The sequence below is a fragment of the Oncorhynchus nerka genome, linkage group LG23, assembly GCF_034236695.1.
Source record: "Oncorhynchus nerka isolate Pitt River linkage group LG23, Oner_Uvic_2.0, whole genome shotgun sequence".
NCBI classification, from domain to species: domain Eukaryota; kingdom Metazoa; phylum Chordata; class Actinopteri; order Salmoniformes; family Salmonidae; genus Oncorhynchus; species Oncorhynchus nerka.
In genome coordinates this window covers 13,687,040-13,712,890 of record NC_088418.1, presented here as the reverse complement: position 1 = coordinate 13,712,890, position 25,851 = coordinate 13,687,040, and the positions used below count along the sequence as shown (strand labels likewise).

The window sequence follows — 25,851 nt, the reverse complement described above, 5'->3', positions numbered from 1 at the left end:
AGAGAACATAGAATGCCCATCCCAAATCACACCCTGACCTAACCAAACAGAGAAATAAAACATCTCTCTAAGGTCAGGGCGTGACAAAAACAGTAGTTAAGATTATACGGAACAAAAATATAAACACAACATGTAAAGTGTTGGGTCTAGGTTTCATGAGCTGAAATAAAATATCTCAAATGTTCAATACCCACAAACTAATTTCTCACAAATTAGTTTTACGTCCCTGTTAGTGAGTGTTTCTCATTTGCCAAGATAGTCCATCCACCTGACAGGTGTGGCATATCAAGGAGCATTGTCAGATTGTCCGTTCGTAAATTCAGAGCGTTTCACTCTCGGAGCATTCAGAGCGCACACTGAACACTCTGACCGAGGAGTAGGGTTGATCCGAGCGTTTTGTCCTAACAACAGCAGTCAAGCACCCAAGATAACTGGCTAACGTTGGCTAGCTTGCTAGCTACTCCCAGACACAAATGAGAGAACAGCTCACTCTGACCATTTTACTCGCCGTAGCAGAGCTGGTTAGGCTGTTTCTAAATTATCCAGAGTGTTGGTGACTGCAACTCTGCTGCTGGCAACAATTTAATCATGCAAGGTTTACTGACACCAGCCATATTTAATGGGTGTTGAGAATTCATAAATTCGTCATTTATTCTACACTCTGGCACACAGAGAGAGTGCTCTGAAATCGGAGTAGATAGCCAGAGCGAATTTACCAGCTACTTCTACTGACAGTTGTCCCAGTGACATCATGAACATTCTATTGAAATGGTTACTTGCATAGTGGAGTCTTTTGTTTAGACATGTAACTAGCTAAACAATGAACCATAATTCAAACTCATAACGGTACTACCCTGCCTGAATTTGCAGGTAGCTAACCAACCAGGTTCAATGTTAGCTAGCTAACATTAAGCTATAACTAGCAATGCAAATGGCTCTGAGATATGAATAATATTACTACACAGGTCATAGACGTAACGTTAGCTAGCTAGCTAGCAGTACACTTTGACTTGAAATGAAAGCGACTTTCTGACAAAATTAGAAATGTGTAATATCTGAAAATGTAGCTAGCTAGAACATCTTACATGTAAACATGGATGGACTCTTCTCCCTCTCTCTCAGGGATGCTACGGCTGCTCTTAGTTTGAAGATGTAATCCAGAGACAGGTGTTTTATACAACAACCTTCTATGTTCTCTTTTTGTCTGCATATTTGCAATCAAATGCCCGAATGTTCCCCATCTCCTCAGCTATCATACTCTAATTGCACTGTTTTCAAAGCTCGGTCCTCCAGAAAGTGGAGAGCAACACTTATGCAGTTCTACTACTTGATATCTTTTTTTAAAAGCGGTGTTAGAAAGGATTTCCTACACATACTGACCAGCACATTTTATAGACAGAAGCACGCTACATGGCAGACCAATCCGAACTCATCTTTTGGCATGTCCAGCCCACTAATTATCTCAGCCAATCATGGCTAGCAGGAAGGTGGCTGCCTTTTTCTGTGGGTTAACCAACTAGGCTCGTAATTTAACAATTGTATTCTTATTTACAGATGGCATACATCTGTAATTATGGCACATGAAAGTTCACATGTTCCAGAAGGCATTTCTGCCAAAAATAACGCGTTTTTTTATTTTTAAGTTTACGTTCAAATGGCTCTCCTGTGAAGTAGTGACAGGTGACATACGTCTAGTTTCCTGAAACAAGTCACATATATACTAAAGTGTGTGGACAATATCCAGCAACTTCACACAGCCATTGAAGGGGAGTGGAACACCCGTTCACAGGTCACAATCAACAGCCTGATCAACTCTATGCAAAGGAGATATGTCGCGCTTCATGAGGCAAATTGTGGTCACACCAGATACTGACCGGTTTTCCTGAGCCCATACCGTTTTTTAAAGGTACACTATATATAGGAAAGTAGGTCGACACCACTTCAAATAAGTGGATTTGTCTATTTCAGCCACACCCGTTGCTGACCAGTGTATAAAATCGAGCACACAGCCGTGCAATCTCCATAGAGAAACATTGGCAGTAGAGGCCTTACAGAATAGCTCAGTGACTTTCAACGTGGCATCGTCATAGGATGCCACCTTTCCAACAAGTCAGTTCGTCAAATTTCGGTTGTAAATATCTACTGTAATTGTGTAGTGGAAACGCCTAGGAGCAACATCGGCTCAGCCGCGAAGTGGTAGACCACATAAGCTCACAGAACGGGACCACCGAGTGCTAAAGCATGTAGCGTGTAAAAATCGTCTGTCCTCAGTTACAAAACTCACTACCGAGTTCCAAACTGCCCCTGGAAGCCACGGACGGTTTGTCAGGAGCTTCATGAAATGGGTTTCCATGGCCAAAGACTACCATGTATAATGCCAAGCATTGGCTGGAGTGGTGTAAAGCTTGCCGCCATTGGTGGAGGAGGAATGATAATGGTCTGGGGATGTTTTTCATGGTTTGGTCTAGGCCCCTTAGTTCCAGTGAAGAGAAATCTTAACGCTACAGCATAGAATGACATTCTAGACAATTCTGTGCTTCCAACTTTGTGGCAAGAGTTTGGGGAAGGCCCTTTCCTGTTTCAGCATGACAATGTCCCTGTGCACAAAGTGAGGTCCATGCAGAAATGGTTTGTCGAGATCGGTGTGGAAGAACTTGACTGGCCTGCACAGAGCCTTAACCTCAGCCCCATCAAACACCTTTGGGATGAATTGGAACGCCGACTGCGAGCCAGGCCTAATCACCCAACATCAGTGTCTGACCTCACTAATACTTGTGGCTGAATGGAAGCAAGTCCTCGCAGCAATGTTCCAACATCTTTTGGAAATCGTTCACAGAAGATTGGAGGCTGTTTTAGCAGAAAAGGGGTACCAACTCCATATTAATGCCCATGATTTTGGAATGAGATTTTCGACGAGCAGATGTCCACATATTTTTGGCCATGTAGTGTATCTGTGGTAAAATAAATTCTAAACCTTTTAAAGATTACAAACGACTAGAGACTCAGACAACAACACAGACTCACGGTGCAGCAACAATACTGATAACTCAAGAAAGACTGAGGAGAGGTCATGGAGAATGTTTGAGGCAGAATACATTTCTGAATACACTTTGTTTCTCTGCAAATGTACAGCATATTTTCTACATCTTTCAGCAAAGTTCAAGGGAAGTGGAAAATATGTGAAGTAACGGTAGGAGATAGTGGGCCAGGGTTAATTGAGCCACCCCTTGTTTCTAGGAAACCATACACAAATTGAATCTTGTGACCAAATATTTAAGAAGAGATCATGTGAAGGAACAAACCACATGGAAAAAGTGGTAAGCAAGTTCGGTCCAAAGATCAAATTTCACAAAGTCAAATGAATGTATTGTGTTATAGGTGTCAACGGAGATACTTTTAAGATTGTTTTATTCATCAGTTGGGGGTCTCTATAAGCTACAATACGACAAACCCAAACCTAGCATGAAAGTCCATCTTTGTAGCTGTGTGGGTTGATATGGTCAAAATGTTTGCCTTGAGGTAAGTTGAGCCAATGGCCACCATACCCCATACAAATTATGATTATATTGTATTTTGGTATGCATACTATTCATAGTATTTTTGCAATATGTCATGCATATGAACTCAAGATAGTGCATTTTATATTGATATGGAGCAGACAACGTTATGCCCTGTGTATACAAACGTATACAAACAAGCAGGGGTCTATATCCCCCTTGAGGTTCTTGAAAGAGCAGCCAAGGAAGTGAGAGAAGGGAAGAAGTCCATTGGAGCAGCAGCAAGGGATGAACAAATAGACTGAATGACACTGAAGAGGTACAGAAAACAAACATGTACCTGTTGGAAAGAGAGGCTGTGATGAGTAGCAGAGGAACACCGGGTCTTATCTGATGACATGGAGTCTGATCTGTATAAAGAGTGGCTGTGATGAGTAGCAGAGGAACACCAGGTCTTATCTGATGACATGGAGTCTGATCTGTATAAAGAGAGGCTGTGATGAGTAGCAGAGGAACACCAGGTCTTATCTGATGACATGGAGTCTGATCTGTATAAAGAGAGGCTGTGATGAGTAGCAGAGGAACACCAGGTCTTATCTGATGACATGGAGTCTGATCTGTATAAAGAGAGGCTGTGATGAGTAGCAGAGGAACACCAGGTCTTATCTGATGACATGGAGTCTGAGCTGTATAAAGAGTGGCTGTGATGAGTAGCAGAGGAACACCGGGTCTTATCTGATGACATGGAGTCTGAGCTGTATAAAGAGAGGCTGTGATGAGTAGCAGAGGAACACCAGGTCTTATCTGATGACATGGAGTCTGAGCTGTATAAAGAGAGGCTGTGATGAGTAGCAGAGGAACACCAGGTCTTATCTGATGACATGGAGTCTGATCTGTATAAAGAGAGGCTGTGATGAGTAGCAGAGGAACACCAGGTCTTATCTGATGACATGGAGTCTGATCTGTATAAAGAGAGGCTGTGATGAGTAGCAGAGGAACACCAGGTCTTATCTGATGACATGGAGTCTGATCTGTATAAAGAGAGGCTGTGATGAGTAGCAGAGGAACACCAGGTCTTATCTGATGACATGGAGTCTGATCTGCATAAAGAGAGGCTGTGATGAGTAGCAGAGGAACACCAGGTCTTATCTGATAACATGGAGTCTGATCTGTATAAAGAGAGGCTGTGATGAGTAGCAGAGGAACACCAGGTCTTATCTGATGACATGGAGTCTGATCTGTATAAAGAGAGGCTGTGATGAGTAGCAGAGGAACACCAGGTCTTATCTGATGACATGGAGTCTGATCTGTATAAAGAGAGGCTGTGATGAGTAGCAGAGGAACACCAGGTCTTATCTGATGACATGGAGTCTGAGCTGTATAAAGAGTGGCTGTGATGAGTAGCAGAGGAACACCGGGTCTTATCTGATGACATGGAGTCTGAGCTGTATAAAGAGAGGCTGTGATGAGTAGCAGAGGAACACCAGGTCTTATCTGATGACATGGAGTCTGAGCTGTATAAAGAGAGGCTGTGATGAGTAGCAGAGGAACACCAGGTCTTATCTGATGACATGGAGTCTGATCTGCATAAAGAGAGGCTGTGATGAGTAGCAGAGGAACACCAGGTCTTATCTGATGACATGGAGTCTGATCTGCATAAAGAGAGGCTGTGATGAGTAGCAGAGGAACACCAGGTCTTATCTGATAACATGGAGTCTGATCTGTATAAAGAGAGGCTGTGATGAGTAGCAGAGGAACACCAGGTCTTATCTGATGACATGGAGTCTGATCTGTATAAAGAGAGGCTGTGATGAGTAGCAGAGGAACACCAGGTCTTATCTGATAACATTGAGTCTGAACTTGATAAACATATCAAGAATTTTGCGGACCAGTTTAGTTGCCTCAAATGCAGAAAACGTACCTATTAATTGGCGCATAGAAACAACATCCCTGTCCCAGACAGCTGCTCAGTAAATGTAATGGTGAGTGATATTGAACAGAGGTTTACAGTGCCTTCAGAAAGTATTCATACCCCTTGACTTATTCCACATTTTGTGGTTAAAGATTGAATTCAAAATGGATTAAATAGATTGTTTTCTCTCACCCATCTACACCCAATAATGACAAAGTGAAAACATGTTTTTGGAAATGTTTGCAAATATCTCATTTACATAAGTATTGACACCCCTGAGTTACAATAACATTTGGCAGAGGTTACAGTTCAGTACATTCAATATCATCTTGGTAAGCAACTCCAGTGTAGATTTGGCCTTGTGTTTTAGGTTTTTGTCCTGCTGAAAGGAAATTTGTCTCCCAGTGTCTGTTGGAAAGTAGACTGAACCAGGTTTTCCTTTAGGATTTTGCCTGTACTTAGCTCTATTCTGTTTATTTTTTAGCTTGAAAAAATCCTTAGTACTTGCCGATAACAAGCATACCCATAACATGATGCAGCCATCACCATGCTTGAAAATATATAAAGCTGTACTCAGTGATGTGTTGTGTTGGATTTGCTCCAAACATAATGCTTTGTATTCAGGACAGAAAGTACATTTCTTTGCCAACATTTTTTGCAGTTTTACTTTAGTGCCTTAATGCAAACAGGATGCATGTTTTGGAATATTTGTATTATGTACAGGCTTGCATCTTTTCACTCTGTCAATTAGGTTAGTATTGTGGAGTAACTACAATGTTGTTGATCCATCCTCAGTGTTCTCCTAACACAGCCATTAACCTCCGTTTCCTTCCTCTCCAGCAACTGAGTTAGGAAGGACGCCTGTATCTTTGTAGTGACTGGGTGTATTGATGCACCATCCAAAGTGCAATTAATAACTTCACCATGCTCAAAGGATATCCAATTTCTGCTTTATTTGTATTTTTACCCATCTACCAATGGGTTCACTTCTTTGCGAGGCATTGGAAAACCTTCCTGGTCTTTGTGGTTGATTATGTGTTATAAATTCACTGCTCGACTGAGGTAGTCATTCAAAAATCATGTTAAGCACTATTATTGCACACAGAGTGAGTACGTGCATCTTATTATGTGACTTGTTAAGCACATTTTTACTCTTGAACTTACAGTTGAAGTCGGAAGTTTACATAAACCTTAACCAAAAACATTTAAACTCAGTTTTTCACAATTCCTGACATTTAATCCAAGTAAAAATTCCCTGTCTTAGGTCAGTTAGGATCCTCACTTTATTTTAAGAATGTGAAATGTCAGAGTAATAGTAGAGAGAATGATTTACTGCAGCTCTTATCACATTCCCAGTGGGTCAGAAGTTTACATACACTCAATTAGTATTTGGTAGCATTGCCTTTAAATTGTTTAACTTGGGTCGAACGTGTCTGGTAGCCTTCCACAAGCTTCCCACAATAAGTTGGGTGAATTTTGGCCCATTCCTTCTGACAGAGCTGCTGTAACTGAGTCAGGTTTGTAGGCCTCCTTGCTCGCACATGCTTTTTCAGTTCTGCCCACAATTTTTCTATAGGATTGAGATCAGGGCTTTGTGATGGTCACTCCAATACCTTGACTTTGTTGTCCTTAAGCCATTTTGCCACAACTTTGGAAGTATGCTGGGGTCATTGTCCATTTGGAAGACCCATTTGCAACCAAGCTTTAACTTCCTGACTGATGTCTTGAGATGTTGCTTCAATATATCCACATCATTTTTCCTCCCTCATGATGCCATCTATTTTGTGAAGTGCACAAGTCCGTCCTGCAGCAAAGCACCCCCACAACATGACTCTGCCACCCCCGTGCTTCACGGTTGGGATGGTGTTTCTTCGGCTTGCAAGCCTCCCCCTTTTTCCTCCATATGTTTTCAAAACTGTTATATTTACATGAATTCTGGTTGTTTCCAGGGATACACAAAATCCTGAAATACATGTAGATATCTTTGTTAGAAATAATAGTAAGTTTCCCTTGATGTAATGATGATAAATGTGAAACTCTCCACTTACCCCACTCTCCCATATTGTGTGAGAACTTTTTCCGCAGTTCCTGTTGATTTCCCAGGAATCGTAAGTGTGTCTCCTTGGTAAAAGAAAATGTGGGCTGCTCTTTGAATAGTTGTTATTGTCGCAAGGTCACAAGTTGAGCTAGCTGTGCATAGACACCGCCCACATAAACACATCATTAAGAACCTGTAGAACCATAAAGGTGTGTGGAGAACTTTACTGACACCTTAGTCAACACAACTTCAAAAGGCTTGAACAGTGGAAGCCAACAAACCCTAGTCTCTGGAGAGATTGTAGGTGTGAAGGCATTTTTTTTTTTACCTTTATTTAACCAGGCAAGTCAGTTAAGAACACATTCTTATTTTCAATGACGGCCTGGGAACAGTGGGTTAACTGCCTGTTCAGGGGCAGAACGACAGATTAGTACCTTGTCAGCTCGGGGGTTTGAACTCGCAACCTTCCGGTTACTAGTCCAACGCTCTAACCACTAGGCTACGCTGCCGCCCCTAGGCTATGCTGCCGTTTAAAGGTGCAGTGCAGTCAAAAACGCGATTTTCTTGCTTTTTTAAATGATATTTCCACACCATGTCGAAATAACTGTAAGAGGTTTAAAAATAAAGTGCCTTGAATTGCAGCCTGTTCAGATGGGATGACATCACAATGTGATCAGATTATTCTGACCAATGACCAGTTATCTTTTATTTGTCGCCTACTTTAAAGAGGTAAGCAGGGTAGACTCTAGAGTCTATAGCTGATCCTGTCCGCCAATCAGGGCTTTGTACGTAAATATGTTAACGTTTGTATCAACATGCCCACACGATCAGAATGAGATTTTCGACGGAAAAAGGCTCAGGTAAAATAAATGATTAAAAATATATATTTGGAGATGGTTTCATGAAATAAACACACACAGTCAGACACATCATTGGACGCTGTTCGTGTCGGCTAATGGGGATCCTGATAAATCAAATCAAACAGTGATTTAAACATTCTACAGACTACATGGCTCTAAGACATACCTGACTCGGCACAATTTATTATGTGGAAAAAGGTGCGTTAGTGCTGGGCTTGACCAGAAGCCAGCACACAGCAGCTCCGCAAGAGCAGACTTTTCTACAGTCTATTTGTGCGAGGTCACTTGAGAGATTGTGTTGTATTCCTGACATTTGTTTTTTTCATCTCCAGGTTCAACTTATACACTACAACCACGAGCTGTATACCAACTACACAGAGGCAGCGAAGAGCCCCAACGGACTGGTCATAGTGTCTATATTTATGAAGGTGCGTGTGACACTCTCACAACTCCAGCCTTTGATCTCACTGTGTCAAACGTGCTTGAATTTGTATGTAAAATCTTCGTATGAATGATTGAAAAAAAATTTTTTTTGGGGGGGGGACTATCATGCATTAACTTGGCATCGAGTCACAGTATATCATCCCACCACGTACCAGTTTGACAGTATGATTATCCCTGTATTTATTAGCTAGCTAGCTAGCGCTACGTTACTACATGCTAATCTTTTTTGACGGCATCCAAATGGTCCTTTGAGAAGGTCGCCCTGCTCTCTATCCCGAAATAGATCCACTAGAGAACTAGTTATCCTGGGAGCTTAACATTGTGTTCCCTGTATATGTCAGGGGGGGGGGGGGGGTGTGAGGTTGTGAAATAGCTTTGTCTCTCTCTCGCTAGCTTTGTTATGTGAGCTTCTTGGGCTCGGCTCAAGGCTGTGGAATTTCTTGTATTCTTCGTGCTACAGAAGTACTGCGTAGTTCAGATGCAACCCAATCAGCTAGCTACAGTAATTAGCTCCCTTGTGTCAATGGCTCGGTCTGTCAGTCACACAGGAGGACATGGAGACCCGGGTCAAGCCTATTCCTCTCTGCTAACCACTTACAGAGATGGGATAGAAGAGCTACAATTTTCTGAATAAAATATGTGTTTGCTTTTGCTGTCTGAAAGTTATTTTAGTGGTCAATGTAGTGGTAGAAGTTCTAAAGTTATAATTTTGAGCACTCACCAAATGTAATTACATGTTCAATTGTATACCCCCACACACACTCCCACCACTATAACAGACAGAGAGGTAGGCCATCGAAAGGGATATGATTAAGCACATCTCACACCCCCGCCCTCCCACTCATCATGAAATCAATCAACACTTCACTCTCATCCTCGCTAGTCCCTCAGCCTGGCCCTCAGTGGTAATGACTCCAAACTCCAGCCATCTTGAAGTAGCTTCCTTAACTAAGGCTCTCAGATCAGTCCCGTCTCATTGTTAAAGTCGCTGAAGAGATGGGAAGTGAGGTAATTAGTGGTGTCCTTCACTATCTCAGGAACCTATTTCTCAGTATTGTGACTCATGCTTCCAGGGGACCATTAACACCTGCACCCCCACCATGTTACCCTTTCAGTGACTCAGACTGCCAGTAAGTAAGGGCTTCCTTTGGGCATCAGTGGCCTGAGCCGCTATTCGAAATGACAATGGGGGGGGTGTATCTGTGTGGGGTCCCCTGTGGAAACAGACACACAATGGAGGAGGACATAGTGAGACTGTTGGACACTAAATGGAGTTTGAGTCACCTTCAGCCATATCTACTAGACTAGACGGTGTTTGTCTAGGATGTGAGTGTCACCTATGTTTCTTCTCTAGATGTCAAATTGACATATGTTGTTGAACAGTTCCTCTCTGTAGCTACTTTTAAGTTTACTTCACAATTTGGAGAGAACTCCCTAATTACATTTTGCAGAATAACATGTCTGCATCCCCCTAGGTCATTTCTCCATTAAAAGTGTTCAAAACATCTGAGAAAGAGAGAGAGTAGTGACAAGGGACATCCATTGCTTTTTAATCACTTAGCCTCCGAGACATCTTGACAGTCAGAGTTGTGAGGATGAGAATGGGACAGGAGGCTGAGGCTCGGGACTAAGGGGGATTTAAGGGAGCGTGTGGAGCATCTTTAACTGATTAGTGTGTTCCACGTCGACTCTGGACTCCTGAGTCTTTAGACAAAAGTGCTACAGGACAGCTAAAAGCAGCTCAGGCTCTTTAGAGTGGCTTTCTCTGGTGTTCAGGCTCTTTAGAGTGTATTTCTCTGGTGTTCAGGCTCTTTAGAGTGGCTTTCTCTGGTGTTCAGGCTCTTTAAAGTGGCTTTCTCTGGTGTTCAGGCTCTTTAAAGTGGCTCTCTCTAGTGTGCAGGCTCTTTAAAGTGGCTCTCTCTGGTGTTCAGGCTCTTTAAAGTGGCTCTCTCTGGTGTTCAGGCTCTTTAAAGTGTCTCTCTCTGGTGTTCAGGCTCTTTAAAGTGTCTCTCTCTGGTGTTCAGGCTCTTTAAAGTGTCTCTTTCTGGTGTTCAGGCTCTTTAAAGTGGCTCTATCTGGTGTTCAGGCTCTTTAAAGTGGCTCTCTCTGGTGTTCAGGCTCTTTAAAGTGGCTCTATCTGGTGTTCAGTCTCTTTACAGTGGCTCTCTGGTGTTCAGGCTCTTTAAAGTGGCTCTCTCTTGTGTTCAGGCTCTTTAAAGTGGCTCTCTCTGGTGTTCAGGCTCTTTAAAGTGGCTCTGGTGTTCAGGCTCTTTAAAGTGTCTCTTTCTGGTGTTCAGGCTCTTTAAAGTGGCTCTCTCTCTGGTGGTCAGGCTTCCTTAAGGTCCTATCCTATCCTTCCTTGAGATGGACTTGTGCAACTAGCATTATGCGAGTAAATCATGCATTGAAGTCAATGGGAGATTTGCTGCATGCTTGCCTCAAGTTAAGATTTGGCCCTAAAGCGAATGCACTTGAATTGCTGGTGTCATATTGTTAGTGCGTTTTGGTTCATTTTGTAATGCACTGTCGAGATTGTGGAATATGGAAGTAATTTGCGATGTGTGTGACTGGCTTTGATGTGACTGTCTCTGGGTGATTCTTTCTCTCCTCTCGTATTCCAGATTGCGGAGACTTCGAATGCATTCCTGAATCGAATGTTGAATAGAGACACCATCACAAGAATAACATATAAAAGTAAGTAGAGATGCCAATGTAGACTGTAGGGAGGAACACAGTGGAACAAGTCAAAGAGTAGCTGGAGAGACTGCAGTAGAGACAGCTAGGGCTGTTAGATGGCCATATTAGAATGGCACATGGCTTGCTCAGAGAAGAGAACAATTGGATTAATGGGGTTGAGGAGAGGCTGCGTAAACACAGTGACCCCCAGTGCATTGGAGGTCTCAGAGACATCAATGAGCTGTCATAACCTCGCACGCACATACGCACACACAAACACAGCATCCAAATGGAATGATTAATGCCAACGCGGATTCCAGAGATGTGTGGTGGTGGAGAGAGACTAACAAGACTGCAGGGGTGAGGTGGTAACATAATAGAAACATGATTGATGTTCACAGATTAAGGATTGTCTTTTTTGTTTTTCTTTACCTTTCAGGGTTTATATGTCCTACCTGTAGGCTAGGGGCTGGTGAGCATGCTGATGTTGTTCTAGTCTAGATAGATACACACTGTGAAAGTGAATAGCAGCTAAACTCCCAGTCTAAATAGAAGGAGCAGCTACTGTGACCTCTTCACAGCAAACATAGTACCTTTTATTATAAACGGAAGCCGCAGCAGATGACTACATATTGAGTGTGTTAGCGTAGTAGAGAGAGCGAGAGAGAACAAGAGACGTAGAGAGAAAGAGAGAATGATGGAGAGAGGGACAGAGAGAAAGAGAGATGCAGAAATTCTACACACTAAAAAATGCTGGGTTAAAAACAACCCAATTTGGGTAAATAGTGGACAGAACACACGTTAGGTTTTTTTGAAACACAAAAAAAACATTGTTTTCTTTAAATTGAGTTGTTGATGCTGGGTTAGTGAGCTATGATCTACCGGGTCAGATCAGAAGACTGGAGGTGTGGTTTAGCAGGGACATGGCTTTTAGATAGTTATTTTTGGCCACCCGTGATAGTAAATGTAATTCCGGTTAATCTATTCTGTTGTATTTTCAACATATGTTAAGGTTGGAAACTGACACTTTTGTACATTTAATAGGATTTAGACAAGTGTAGGAGTATCTTTTAAGTGCCCATGCATATCCCACTGTTGGGCTAGTTAACACGTTCTTATAATTACATGATGAACATGAATGACATATATGCTCACGTGTTGCCAAAAGGAACTATCTGGAAGCCACAACTCCATATGCAAAGCGGTCATCAAGGCAAAGGGTGGCTACTTTGAAGAATAGCAAATATGAACTATATTTTTTGGTTACTAAATGAAGAGGGCACGACAAAACTGATTCCCTCTAAGGAGACGGAAAAGATTTCGCATGGGTCCTCAGATCCTCAAAAGGTTCAACAGGTGCAACATCGAGAGCATCCTGACTGGTTGCATCACTGCCTGGTACGGCAACTGCTCGGCAGTTGTTGTTCAATTCCTAACCATACCACGTGGAGCATTGGCTACACGGGTGGAAATGGTTCAACTCTGAGACTATCGATCCCAACATAGTAAGGGCAAATCTTAGATACTAATTACTAGTCTGCAGCTAGAAATTATGTCAACCTGGGATGCGAAGACTGACAACCACCGAAACATCTATTCTATGAGAAAATTTCTGAATGGTACTCTGAAGTATCCATTCTAACCACAAACGATGATTGTCAGGGAGGCAGAGAGAGAGAGACGCTCAGAAAAAGTCTCCAACAGACATACGGACGATTCCAACAGAGATCACGACGACACACTGAGCTTAAATATATATATTGATTGCAATTATTCCCGAATGAGTGAGCGTTGATGTGCAAAGGATTAACATTTCAATTAATATAATTATCAACTGTGTAGTGACTCCTTTTGTCTTTTCCACCCTTTTCAGGCCACACCCACTTCCCTTTGTCCACCAAGCCGTCATATCGGCTCAGCCCACAAGGGAACCTCCAATATTAATTCCTTGTAACCATATCTACTGTGTTGTTTGTTTATGCATTTCTGTGATTATTTAGTTCATTAGTAAATAAATTATTAAGATAATTGGTGTATGGATGATTCATAGTAAAGGCTGGATTCGTGCAGATAACCAACCATTTACGGTGTTTGGAATGAGACTAACGTGAGGTAAAGAATAATTAATGAATTAGAAGACTAATTGTTCAGATATTAAAATATTTGAAGAGTTATATTAAGAAAATTATAACTTTGTAATGTGAAGATTTTCCTTGGAGCCCCGACTTCCTAGTTAATTACATGTACATGATTTGTTTAATTACTTAATAATAATTACAGAGAATTGATTTGATAAAATAACAGTCTTCACAAATGATGCCGAAGACACGACAGTCTACACCTGTTGAATTCGGTGCACGTGACGAATAAACTTTGATTTGATTTGATTCCATAGGTGTTATTTCATAGTTTTGATGTCTCCACTATTATTCTACAATGTAAAACATTTTCAAAATGAAGAAAAACACTGGAATGAGTATGTGTTCCAACTTTTGACTGGTACTGTATATGGGGGGGTTGAGAGTAGCTTTAGGATGGGACTGGATGGTGTTCAGAGATAGATGGGAGGGGTTGAGTAGAGCTTTAGGATGGGACTGGATGGTGTTCAGAGATAGATGGGAGGGGTTGAGTAGAGCTGAAGGATGGGACTGGATGATGTTCAGAGATAGATGGGAGGGGTTGAGTAGAGCTGAAGGATGGGACTGGATGGTGTTCAGAGATAGATGGGAGGGGTTGAGTAGAGCTGAAGGATGGGACTGGATGGTGTTCAGAGATAGATGGGAGGGGTTGAGTAGAGCTGAAGGATGGGACTGGATGGTGTTCAGAGATAGATCGGAGGGGTTGAGGGTAGCTTTAGGATGGGACTGGATGGTGTTCAGAGATAGATGGGAGGGGTTGAGTAGAGCTGAAGGATGGGACTGGATGGTGTTCAGAGATAGATGGGAGGGGTTGAGTAGAGCTGAAGGATGGGACTGGATGATGTTCAGAGATAGATGGGAGGGGTTGAGTAGAGCTGAAGGATGGGACTGGATGGTGTTCAGAGATAGATGGGAGGGGTTGAGTAGAGCTGAAGGATGGGACTGGATGGTATTCAGAGATAGATTGGAGGGGTTGAGGGTAGCTGAAGGATGGGACTGGATGGTGTTCAGAGATAGATGGGAGGGGTTGAGTAGAGCTGAAGGATGGGACTGGATGGTGTTCAGAGATAGATGGGAGGGGTTGAGTAGAGCTGAAGGATGGGACTGGATGGTGTTCAGAGATAGATGGGAGGGGTTGAGGGGAGCTGAAGGATGGGACTGGATGGTGTTCAGAGATACATGGGAGGGGTTGAGGGGAGCTGAAGGATGGGACTGGATGGTGTTCAGACATAGATGGGAGGGGTTGAGAGTAGCTTTAGGATGGGACTGGATGGTGTTCAGAGATAGATGGGATGGGTTGAGGGGAGCTGAAGGATGGGACTAAAAACAAACAAAAGATAACTATTGTCAAATATACTGTGTCCGTAAAATGTATATAGTATGTATAAACTGGAAGTAGAAGACTAAGTGTTGTCTATTAGTTTACTCCAATTAGGGGATGAATGAAAAACAAGGGGGGTTGTCAAGCAGTCTGCTAAACCAACAGCCTGTCGTGTAGTCTGCTAAACCAACAGCCTGTCGTGTAGTCTGCTATACCAACAGCCTGTCGTGTAGTCTGCTATACCAACAGCCTGTTGTGTAGTCTGCTAAACCAACAGCCTGTCGTGTACTCTGCTATACCAACAGCCTGTCGTGTAGTCTGCTAAACCAACAGCCTGTCGTGTAGTCTGCTATACCAACAGCCTGTCGTGTAGTCTGCTGTACCAACAGCCTGTCGTGTAGTCTGCTATACCAACAGCCTGTCGTGTAGTCTGCTATACCAACAGCCTGTCGTGTAGTCTGCTAAATCAACAGCCTGTCGTGTAGTCTGCTATACCAACAGCCTGTTGTGTAGTCTGCTATACCAACAGCCTGTTGTGTAGTCTGCTATACCAACAGTTCTGTTGTGTAGTCTGCCAAAACAACAGCCTGTCGTGTAGTCTGCTATACCAACAGCCTGTCGTGTAGTCTGCTATACCAACAGCCTGTCGTGTAGTCTGCTATACCAACAGCCTGTCGTGTAGTCTGCTATACCAACAGCCTGTCGTGTAGTCTGCTAAACCAACAGCCTGTCGTGTAGTCTGCTATACCAACAGCCTGTCGTGTAGTCTGCTGTACCAACAGCCTGTCGTGTAGTCTGCTATACCAACAGCCTGTCGTGTAGTCTGCTATACCAACAGCCTGTCATGTAGTCTGCTAAACCAACAGCCTGTCATGTAGTCTGCTATACCAACAGCCTGTCGTGTAGTCTGCTATACCAACAGCCTGTCGTGTAGTCTGATATACCAACAGCCTGTCGTGTAGTCTGCCAAACCAACAGCCTGTCGTGTAGTCTGCTGTACCAACAGCCTGTCGTGTAGTTTGCTATACCAACAGCCTGTCGTGTAGTCTGCTATACCAACAGCCTGTCGTGTAGTCTGCTATACCAACAGCCTGTCGTGTAGTCTGCTATACCAACAGCCTGTCGTGTAGTCTGCTATACCAACAGCCTGTCGTGTAGTCTGCTGTACCAACAGCCTGCCGTGTAGTCTGCTAAACCAACAGCCTGTCGTGTAGTCTGCTATACCAACAGCCTGCCGTGTAGTCTGCTAAACCAACAGCCTGTCGTGTAGTCTGCTATACCAAAAGCCTGTCGTGTAGTCTGCTATACCAACAGCCTGTCGTGTAGTCTGAGAAATACCAGCTTAATGTGACATTAGCAATTTGCAAAACATCTACATACAAATGATGAACACACCGGTTAGAGTGGATGTAATACATTTTGAGACAGTAAGACAAATATATCATGGATATTCTAAACTAAATATTAGCTTGAGAGGACATGAAATGTGATTAAGACAAGCTTGTAATGCAGCGTTCTACAATACTGGAACTAGGGACCCACAGGGGAAGCAGGGTTTTGTTCCAGCCAAGCACAAACGCATCTATTTCAACTAGCAAGTGTTTGTGTTGGAGCTGAGCTAGGACACAAGCATTCACACTCTGTAGCTCTCCAGGACCAGGACTCAAGAACACTGCTATAATAGAATATTAAAATGTAATATTGAAACCTGTCTATCTTGACCATCTTCTCCAGATGATGCATATTTGCTGATGGGCCTGAACATCGAGGAGATTTACCCAGAAACCTCTAGTTTTATCACATATGACGGGTCGATGACCATCCCGCCTTGCTTTGAGACGGCCACATGGATCCTGATGAATAAGCCAGTGTACATCACACAAATGCAGGTCTGTCTCCACAGTAGCTTCTTACTGCTTAGCTACATAAGACTGTCAAACAGCAATTATGTTCCTCTACATGGATTGTTCTCCTATTCATACTGAAATAATGCCTTTCCTTCACTTCCGATCCACTCTCATCTCTGCTTTCCTAACCTCTCTCGTTCCATCCCTTCATTTACATACTCTACCTTTCCATCTTCTTTGTTCATGGACCTCCCTTCCCTCACCTATCCTCCTCTCTCCTCTCCAGATGCACTCCTTACGACTGTTGAGTCAGAACCAGCCGTCTCAGATCTTCCTGAGTATGAGCGACAACGTTCGCCCGGTCCAACCTCTGAACAACCGCTGCATCCGGACCAACATCAACTTCAGCATGCAGGGCAAAGACTGTCCCAACAACAGGGCCCAGAAGCTCCAGTACCGAGGTAAACACAGCTCAAATCCACCCACCACCACCATTTTGTTAGTGATTTATTTAAACAAGGTCTGACTAGCAGACATATACAAAATGGTGGTGAAGGAGACATGGACATTTACGTTGGTTGTTTTCTGTGTGTCTGCTTGTGTCCCTCATAACGCAAAATACTACCTAAAACATCTTATCAGCTTTGTAAAATATAGCCTTAACGTTTATAGATTTTTTAAAAAATGTAAAAGAGTGATTGTATATTACTTATCGTGATATTATAGCAATATTTCCAAACGGCGTCTGAGAGTGTGGGCCAAACTACTTCATAACTACAAAGCCAACTCAGCATCTCAGTGTGATTCGGGGACTCTGCATGCGGTCTGTTTACCATCTCCTCTCCTCTGTTTCAGCCAATATATCTGGGCAACTGCTGCACAAAATGTGAATTTTACCCCTGAAGCGTATATACAGTGAGGGCAAGAGGTAAACCCCCATTATTCATTGTATTCTTCTTCCAGGATCTACTGTACTGTAGCCAGACTGTTCTGTTATCTTATCCTCTCGCTCTCCGATGAAATTCTTATTCTGTGCAGCAGTTGTTGAGAGATTGAAACACACACACACACACACACACACACACACACACACACACACACACACACACACAGACAGACAGACAGACAGACAGACAGACAGACAGACAGACAGACACACACACACGGACACACACGAGAATGTGTGCACCCTTACATAATCAGGCTTACAGCCACACACACACATACATACACATTTTACACAAACACTTTTACCCCCCCCCCACACACACACACACACATACACACACAGTATGTGGTACTCTACCTCTCCAAACAGCCCCTAGAGAGTAAACAGAAGCAGCACAATAGCAGCAGAGTTGTCTCTTGTCTTTAATTACACTAGTTGTACTTGTTAATCTAAGGTTAAACCTTGAAGGCAGAGGAATGTCAGCCCCCTCATAGCTAGGTGTCAGTGGGCTAATTGAATGGGAAATGTATATTGGGATGCTAACAGAATGCTAACTAACAGATACTGTAGAAATGTTGTCATTTAGTGTACATTGCTAATATTAACATGGCACACTACAGCACCATATCGCTATGCTCAATGCATTCTGTCTCAATCCTAACAATGTATTGCCATGTTAAAATGAATGTTATAGATGCTGCAGGATAGAAAGGGGCTCCATGCTAGACGTGCATGTGCACAGAAAGGAGTGTTCTTCTCACCCTGTCCCTCTCCTCTCTTCCAGTGAATGAGTGGCTGCTAAAGTAGTCTCTCTTGGGTGAGCACAGAAACAAGACACAATGACAGAGACAGGAGGGGGATATGAGAGAGAGAGAAAGAGAGAGAGAGAGAGAGAGAGAAGGAAGGAAGGAAGGAAGGAAAGAAAGAAGGAAGGAAGAAAACAACTGGAAACCGCACCAAGGCTGCATCTCATCTAAGATTATTTCATGTAAAAAGAAAAAAAAAAGAAACTGAACATTATCAAGTAAAAGACTTTGTGTTGCTTTGCAAAGAGACGACTACTTTTCATACGTACATCGAGAACTATTTGAATTCCAACACATACTAACTGACATGTCCAGTACAAATATATCTATTACGAAATCTGTTTTGATACTGATACTTTTTTGGGAGATAACAAAATGTTTAAAACGTACAAAAACACTGAAGCATTTATTTCATACAGCCTCTTCTTCACACGGACTGAGTAGGACTGATTGGGACTTTTAGCCTTTGTACATAGACACCTTGCTACCAATGAGATCTTAAGGACTTATCAAGACGACGCCCCTAGTGGTTTAGACAGAGAAGGTCTTCAAGGCTCATAGCTGCGTCGTCATCACCGTCACTTACAAGGCATGCCGACTGCAACAACACAAGAGAGTTAGAACTTACAGTCTTGCCTTGTAATAGTAGGTCATTATCAAAGCAACAACGGGAAAGGATCTTCTGTCTAACTGATGAACCGATGAGTGTCTTGGCCTTTGTTGTATATAGTATAATTATCAGTACTGCTGAAAAACTGAATATGTAAAGAAAAATACAAAATAAACATTTTAAAAGATATATTAAGAGGATAAAAAAAAAGATGAGTATTTTAAAGGCCCAGTGCAGTCAAAAATGTGATTTCTTGTGTTTTATATTTCCACACTATGAGGTTGGAATAATACTGTGAAATTGTGAAGATTATGATAATGCCCTTTTAATGTAAGAGCTGTTTGAAAAGACCACCTGAAATTTCAGCCTGTTTTGGTGGGATGGAGTTTTGGCCTTCCTGGTGACATCACCATGCAGTAAATTAGTTAATAGACCAAAAGAGTTCCAAACCTCTCAGACAATAACAGATAATTGTCTGTTTTTCCCCTCCCCAATCAGACCAATCCCAGACAGGTCGAGCAAAATTCTTGCTTGAGAAATTGCCCTTTGCTAAGAAGCTATTTTTTGTTTATTTTTGGCCCTTTTAATTGAAAATAAATCACAGTAAAGTACTTAATTGTTATCCAGAAATGATTTGATATTGAGATTAACACTGGCTGCAATGGACCTTCAAACGCTTGGTTCACTTTGAATTGTGGAAGCAGTTCTGAGCTGAAGCCTGTTTTATTGCTTACAATGGTCTTACACTGTGTTTGAGTAATGTTATCAGCCCAATAAATGTGTCTGGAAAGTTCACTTTGGAAAATATGCTTCACTTTACACTGTTGTTTCTATGTATATGGTTTTGTGCTAAGTTATTGAATGAAGTTAGCGTGGTGAGCTGTACACGTTGGTGAGTAGGCAGACCGGTCTCAACTACAGCAAGACACTATATGTCATCCAGTGGAGAATCCTCACAGGATTTCATAAAAATAAATAAGTTAATAAGTTATCCTTTTTTAGATAAAACTATACTAAATATATTCACATCACAAAATAAATCATTCAAACACATTGTTTGGCAATGTGCAGCACCCTGTAGGGAAGCACCGTGGTGTAACCGGAGGACAGCTAGCTTCCGTCCTCCTCTGGGTACATTGATTCAATACAAAACCTATGAGGCTCATGGTTCTCACACCTTCCATAGACTTCCACAGTAATTATAAAAACTTCCATAGGACCTCCTCCAACCTATCAGAGCTCTTACAGCATGAACTGACATGTTGTCCAACCAATGAAAAGATCAGAGCATTAATCTAGTATTGAAAGCATACGCTACAGATAACTAGCACTGCAGTGTATAAAATGTGGTGAGAGGTTGACTCAAAGAGAGAGAAAGACAATAGTTGAACCATTTCGAACAATTTCTTTTAAAAATGAAGGAGTGACGAGATAGAGAGCTAGCTATATATATTTTTTAATTACTTTAAATGTTATTTACATAGGTAGCAAAGGCAGTTAGATAGTTTAGCCTACTCAAACGGAGAGGGATACCATGTTAGCTAGCTGGCTGTGACTATCCAAAACTGGAACTCTTCCAAGTCATGGTAACTAATTAGTTTAGTTTTTCTAATTTATTGCCTACAGGGGCCCGCCGGTGTAACTGCTATTTGCTTACTGACTGTACTGCGTGATAGTAGCGACTGACGTTACTTTAGCTAAAATGTTGACAACGATGTAGGCTGTGTGTAGCTGTATGATAGGAAGGTTTGGCTTGGAACTGGGTTTTTTCCTGCCTGGTCACAGACAGCTGATGTGTTGTGCATTGAAGTCTGCAAGTGAAGGGAAGAGGGGAGAGAAGGAAAAGGCGTATGCGAGAAGGAATACAACAAGCTGTTTGTATCTTATGAAAGTGAACTGTTTGCTTGGGATGGATCCATTCCGTCGATTCTGTTGAAATTCAAATTGAAACGGAAGAAAGCGGAATAAAACGGGTATAAACATACCTGACTTTGTCCATTTGAACTAATGATTACATCCTAGATCAGCTAGATACAGGCAGGAATGTGCAAGACGGTATTGAAGATGTCATGGTCTGTCTGTCACCTCAAATCTTTCTCTGGACCTGTGTGTACCTACGTTTTAATCGTTCGTTCATAGACTACGTTGTAGCAACCTCATGATGGTTATAGGGGAAATCCGAGTATCATGTGACTATTAGGCTAAATCTATCAATGTTGCATTGAACTGGGTGAATGGAATATGAATGTCAGTCATCCAATGTGGTGTAATAGAAATAAGGCCACGCTCATGAAAAAAATATCTTCCTCTCTCATCTCAAAGGGCACCGACCGCCATGTGATGTTAGTATCACCTCCTTGATGTCTCACGCATGGTACAAGGTACCAGACACCTATCAATCAAGCTATGACATAGAAAACGATATGTAAAATAGATTGACCATGCCTGAGAATGGGTGAAGCTGAAAGGTTTTATTCAAAGAGGCATTGAAGCATTGAGGGATAATCAGGATGACACAATTCCACCAATTCTTTCAATATTCCATATAAGAGTCAAACCATTAAAAATGTGCTGAGACTAATTTCCCCTGTACATTCAACATTACCATGTTTGTCTTCTTAGATAATTGGTCGGTTTTGAGTTAGTGAGGGGATTGAACCGTTTGTTTGTGGATAAACCTTGGGTGCCTCGATGGTTGGTGGCTTAAGGCTAGTAACATACAGAGAACATGAGAGAAAATGCAATTGTAGAATCAACCTGACAATAACTTTAACCACTGACAATGGCAACCGAAGATAGTGTAATTGACAATGGCAACCGAAGATAGTGTAATCATATTGTCTTCAACTATTCAATCGGTCCTCAATCAACGCAAAAGACTTTACGTGCGATAGCAGAAAATAAAATCAGAGTATGTTGGCGAAAATCCCTTTACTCTCGCACTCTGTGTGGATGGTGTTGGACTCCTCTGCCATCTTAGGCTACTCCACCAGTAGCAATTCTCATGCAGACAAAGGTACAGCCACTGTCACACTTGATGTCATCGAAGCCCTCAGCCCCTGTAGAGGACAATGTCCATGTTAGTCTCGGTGGAAGGCAACAGAGTAATGACAACAGCGCTTCAATCAATGCGACAAATATGGAAAATTACAAATATCATATGATATGTTACTGTGAAGTTTGACCGTGTTTATGCACTTCTTACTATGTATTTGATTGTTCAGTCCTTCAGACAGTGTCCCTGTGCTTCAGGCCAGGCTTCAAACGGAACTGCATTGTAGCACGCTTGACATTTAAAGGTAATTTCCAATTGAGCAGACATCTGCAGTGTTAACCCTGAATGCGATCTCCGTGAATGCGGGAACGTTGTCTTTAAAAGGCGCATTGTCAATACGGATTGGGATCCCGGCATAAGTGTCACACATCCTATTTAAAGTTTACTGACCTGCATAAGAGTTCAGTGCCACGCAGTCTTCTTCTCCCCACTGCTGAGCTTTGGCACTTTCGGACCAGAACCAATTCACAGATGACCCATCAGTCCACACATAAGTCCCTTCCTGTCAGGGAGAACATTTCAAGGTTATCAACATCTTAGTGAAGGGCAGTAGTAACTTATCAACTGCCCAAATTAAAGAGATGTGAAATAAGACCTTAGTAAGTGCTACATGAGTGTTAAGGATTGTTTTACCTGATCCAGATCATTCAGTCCTACCCAGGCGTAAGCAGAGATACTCTGGGTCTGCTTCACCATGGAAAGGAGAAGCTGGTATTCTTCAACACTGTGGACAGCAGCAAGGGTGCCCCCATCTCTCTTGCAGTAATCCTTTATGAAGAAACATCCATATTTTAATTGATTTATTTTACAAGCCTTGACTTTGTGGACATTTGATCAGTAGTGGTACACGGACGGAAAACTAATTTATATGGTAATTTGGGGTATTATCAACAGTGAAATGTCTCAGCCTCCATCTTTTTTTCCCCACTAATTGGTGTTTTAACCAATCACATAAGATTTTTGCACATCAGATCTTTTTCAGCAGTGATCTGATTGGTCAACAGACAAATTAGTGAAAAAATATCAGAATTGTGCTGCCTGTGTAGTCGCAGCCTGAGTATTGCAGAAACACAACATGAATAACATAAAAAGTGGCTATGGATGAAATAGATGAAAACAACTTTTCAAAACATGAAAAACATTCCAAATAAATGCATTGGTGCGTTTCATTGGAAAACACATTGACAATTTTAGGTTTGCTTGTACTAATCCCGGTAAGTACAGTAAAATACTGTTAAATACAACCCCCTCCCCCTCGATTAATTTAATGAATCCATTCATTAAAATCCGAATACGGTAGCATTTCTTCGCTGTATAGATTCTGTATTTTGGATGTTTTCACCGTATTTCGAACACTTTCAAACAATATGATTAATCACAATTAAAACTTTAGTGCATAAAAATGACAAAAAGTTCAAATGAGTTAACTGATTTACTCTGACAGCCCTAATATTTATATTGCAGTAGGTCTACTGTAACATGAAATACACAATGTTACTTGCCACTGAGCTGCCTGTAAGTTAGTGTCAGTGTAATAAAAATGGGGTCATATTAATTGGAAGTTTAAGTTATTTCATATTCTGTTTTACACCATCACTGTAAATGGAAGTGTTGATTAGATTCGCTGCAGGTGGGACACTTACCAGTGCTTGCTGCCATCCCATTTGTTTATTAACCATTCTGTAGCAATGGGGTATTGTACTGTCTGGTCCAGTATATCCACTTGGACAGATATCTGCAGAGAATGTATTTTTTATTTTAAATTCCTGCAAGCTTGAAACCTAACTACTACTAATCACTTAGAACAGCAAATAGAAGAGAGAAAAAAAAAGACATTCAAAATAAACTGGATTCAAATGGGATTGGTTGTCACTTACAATGAGGATCGTGGCGGAGGGCTCCAGTTCCCAGAAGGGTGAGGAGGAGACAGGCAAGAACAGACACAGTTACGACTCCCATGATGATGGATCGAAGATCGTGGTGGTCTTTTGGCCTTCTACTGCAGTTCTTCCTATAAAACAGAATTATATCAAAAAAGTGTATTACTCAGGAGAACCCACAGCGTTACAGATTCATGTAGGATATAGATATAATTGTTATTTAAATACTACAATGTTTTTTGCCAAAAACAAATTAGAACATTTTAGGCCAGGATTTAATCTGATCGCGCTTTGTCTGCAATGCACATTTTAAAGCCAATGTTTCTGTGTTGGCAGAGACCACATTCCTGTCGGCTCAATCAGAAATGACTTTTAAATGATACATTGTCCAAATCCGTGATTGAATTGAATCCCGGCCCTTAATTTATACTTTTTGAGGCATAACCATGTTGATATTATGTCTCTCTCTTTTTTTAAAGACAATAGTTGAAAGTTCCTCAAGGTATCGTAAATCGTAAAGACCCTCACCAAAGACAATAGTTAAAAGTTCTTCAAGGTATCGTAAATCGTAAAGACCCTCACCAAAGACAATAGTTAAAAGTTCTTCAAGGTATCGTAAATCGTAAAGACCCTCACCAAAGACAATAGTTAAAAGTTCTTCAAGGTATCGTAAATCGTAAAGACCCTCACCAAATTCAGAAGAGAGAAACTGATGTCTTCCTTGTGTCTTTTCAATTCAAATGTTAGCCCTTTTAAAGAGACATTTGGGGAAGTAGAAGTAGAGATATCATCTGCAAGTCATATACCATTGCAGCAAGTAGTGATTATGATCCATAATATCCTTGGCCCTGTCCATTCTTTTAAATATTGTTTTATTTTAATCGTATGTAGCCTTACATTGAGGCCTGTGCATTGCTATGTCCTCTTTATGGTGGTTGTGAGAAGTACATACACACTAAGAAGCACATACACACTATCCCCACATGAAAGTTCATGTTTAATGTTAGAGATGTATTTATTTTTTGACCTGAATGTCCACAAGCTGATTGGCCGGTTTATCCTTTCAGGGATGCTATTCAGAAGGTACAGTAGACCACAGCAGCAGTTAATAACCGCTTGAATGATAATGGCAAAATGTAGATTTCCTCCTAAATAGATATGGTCCAAAAGAAATGATATGTCATGAGATAAGCAATAACTAGCCATGCTTTTATACTGCCAGAAAGATTACGATCTCACCTTCCTGGTAAAAAATAGTTATAAATTGTTGAGGTGTACTCAATTATGAGGATGTATTTCCTATTCTACAAAAGTCTATGAATAAGGCTTGAAATGACTTATATGCTTTCTAGATATAGAAACAGTCAATTTATAAAAACAACTAACTAGATGTAACCTTCCTTATGTAAAAAAAACATATTTCTGTGGTTAGTGTTGAGAAAATGTTCATTTTTTCCAAAGGTCTCGTTTCAAAACTTCTTCCCCCACCCCTGTGAACTTCTGACAGAACTCAACTTTCATCTCATGTTGTCCGTCTGCGACAAACAGAAAGTGTCTTCTGTTTCAAACTGGGGTCAGATTTCCCACTGGGATATTGGACAGGGTGAACTAGGGCTATCGATCAGTATACGTTGTCCACAGATCGATTTATAAGCAAACATGTTGGTTGGAACAGGTGCCAGAACCACGTGCCTCCCCAATTTCAGAGAGTTGACATTCAAGAGGTTAACTGCATACATGGAGGCACTGTTTATAGCCCATGGGACACGGATCGGTCTATAGGTCTCCTGACACAAGTTATTGCTGCGCCCTCCATAA

General features: G+C 41.7%; 2 protein-coding genes across 4 annotated transcripts in view; one reads left to right on the top strand and one right to left on the bottom strand.

Annotated features, from left to right (window-relative positions):
- Nucleotides 1–19,893, top strand: part of LOC115107171 (carbonic anhydrase-related protein 10) — a 360,898-nt gene extending 341,005 nt beyond the window's left edge. Inside the window, exons 5-10 of one of the 2 annotated variants that reach the window (XM_065007874.1) lie at nucleotides 8,640–8,735; nucleotides 11,373–11,445; nucleotides 16,621–16,775; nucleotides 17,020–17,194; nucleotides 17,589–17,661; nucleotides 18,467–19,893. In XM_065007874.1, coding sequence (XP_064863946.1) covers nucleotides 8,640–8,735; nucleotides 11,373–11,445; nucleotides 16,621–16,775; nucleotides 17,020–17,194; nucleotides 17,589–17,623 — 534 coding nt within the window. In that variant the 3' untranslated portion in view covers nucleotides 17,624–17,661; nucleotides 18,467–19,893. The remainder of the gene's footprint in view (nucleotides 1–8,639; nucleotides 8,736–11,372; nucleotides 11,446–16,620; nucleotides 16,776–17,019; nucleotides 17,195–17,588; nucleotides 17,662–18,466) is intronic. The other variant, XM_065007875.1, reaches the window with a different exon arrangement.
- Nucleotides 19,894–21,554: 1,661 nt separating this feature from the next.
- On the bottom strand, nucleotides 21,555–24,785 carry LOC115106323 (CD209 antigen-like protein E). 2 transcript variants are annotated; one of them, XM_029628928.1, is made up of 6 exons: nucleotides 24,724–24,785; nucleotides 24,031–24,164; nucleotides 23,797–23,888; nucleotides 22,787–22,921; nucleotides 22,544–22,655; nucleotides 21,555–22,157 (listed from the first exon to the last, which is right to left on the bottom strand). In XM_029628928.1, the coding sequence occupies exons 2-6, from the start codon at nucleotides 24,110–24,112 to the stop codon at nucleotides 22,075–22,077; spliced, it is 504 nt and encodes a 167-aa protein (XP_029484788.1). In that variant the 5' UTR covers nucleotides 24,113–24,164; nucleotides 24,724–24,785; the 3' UTR covers nucleotides 21,555–22,074. The 2 variants fall into 2 exon arrangements, with proteins under 2 accessions (XP_029484788.1, XP_029484789.1); XM_029628929.2 differs by lacking the exon at nucleotides 24,724–24,785 and adding an exon at nucleotides 24,562–24,663.
- Nucleotides 24,786–25,851: the final 1,066 nt, after the last annotated feature.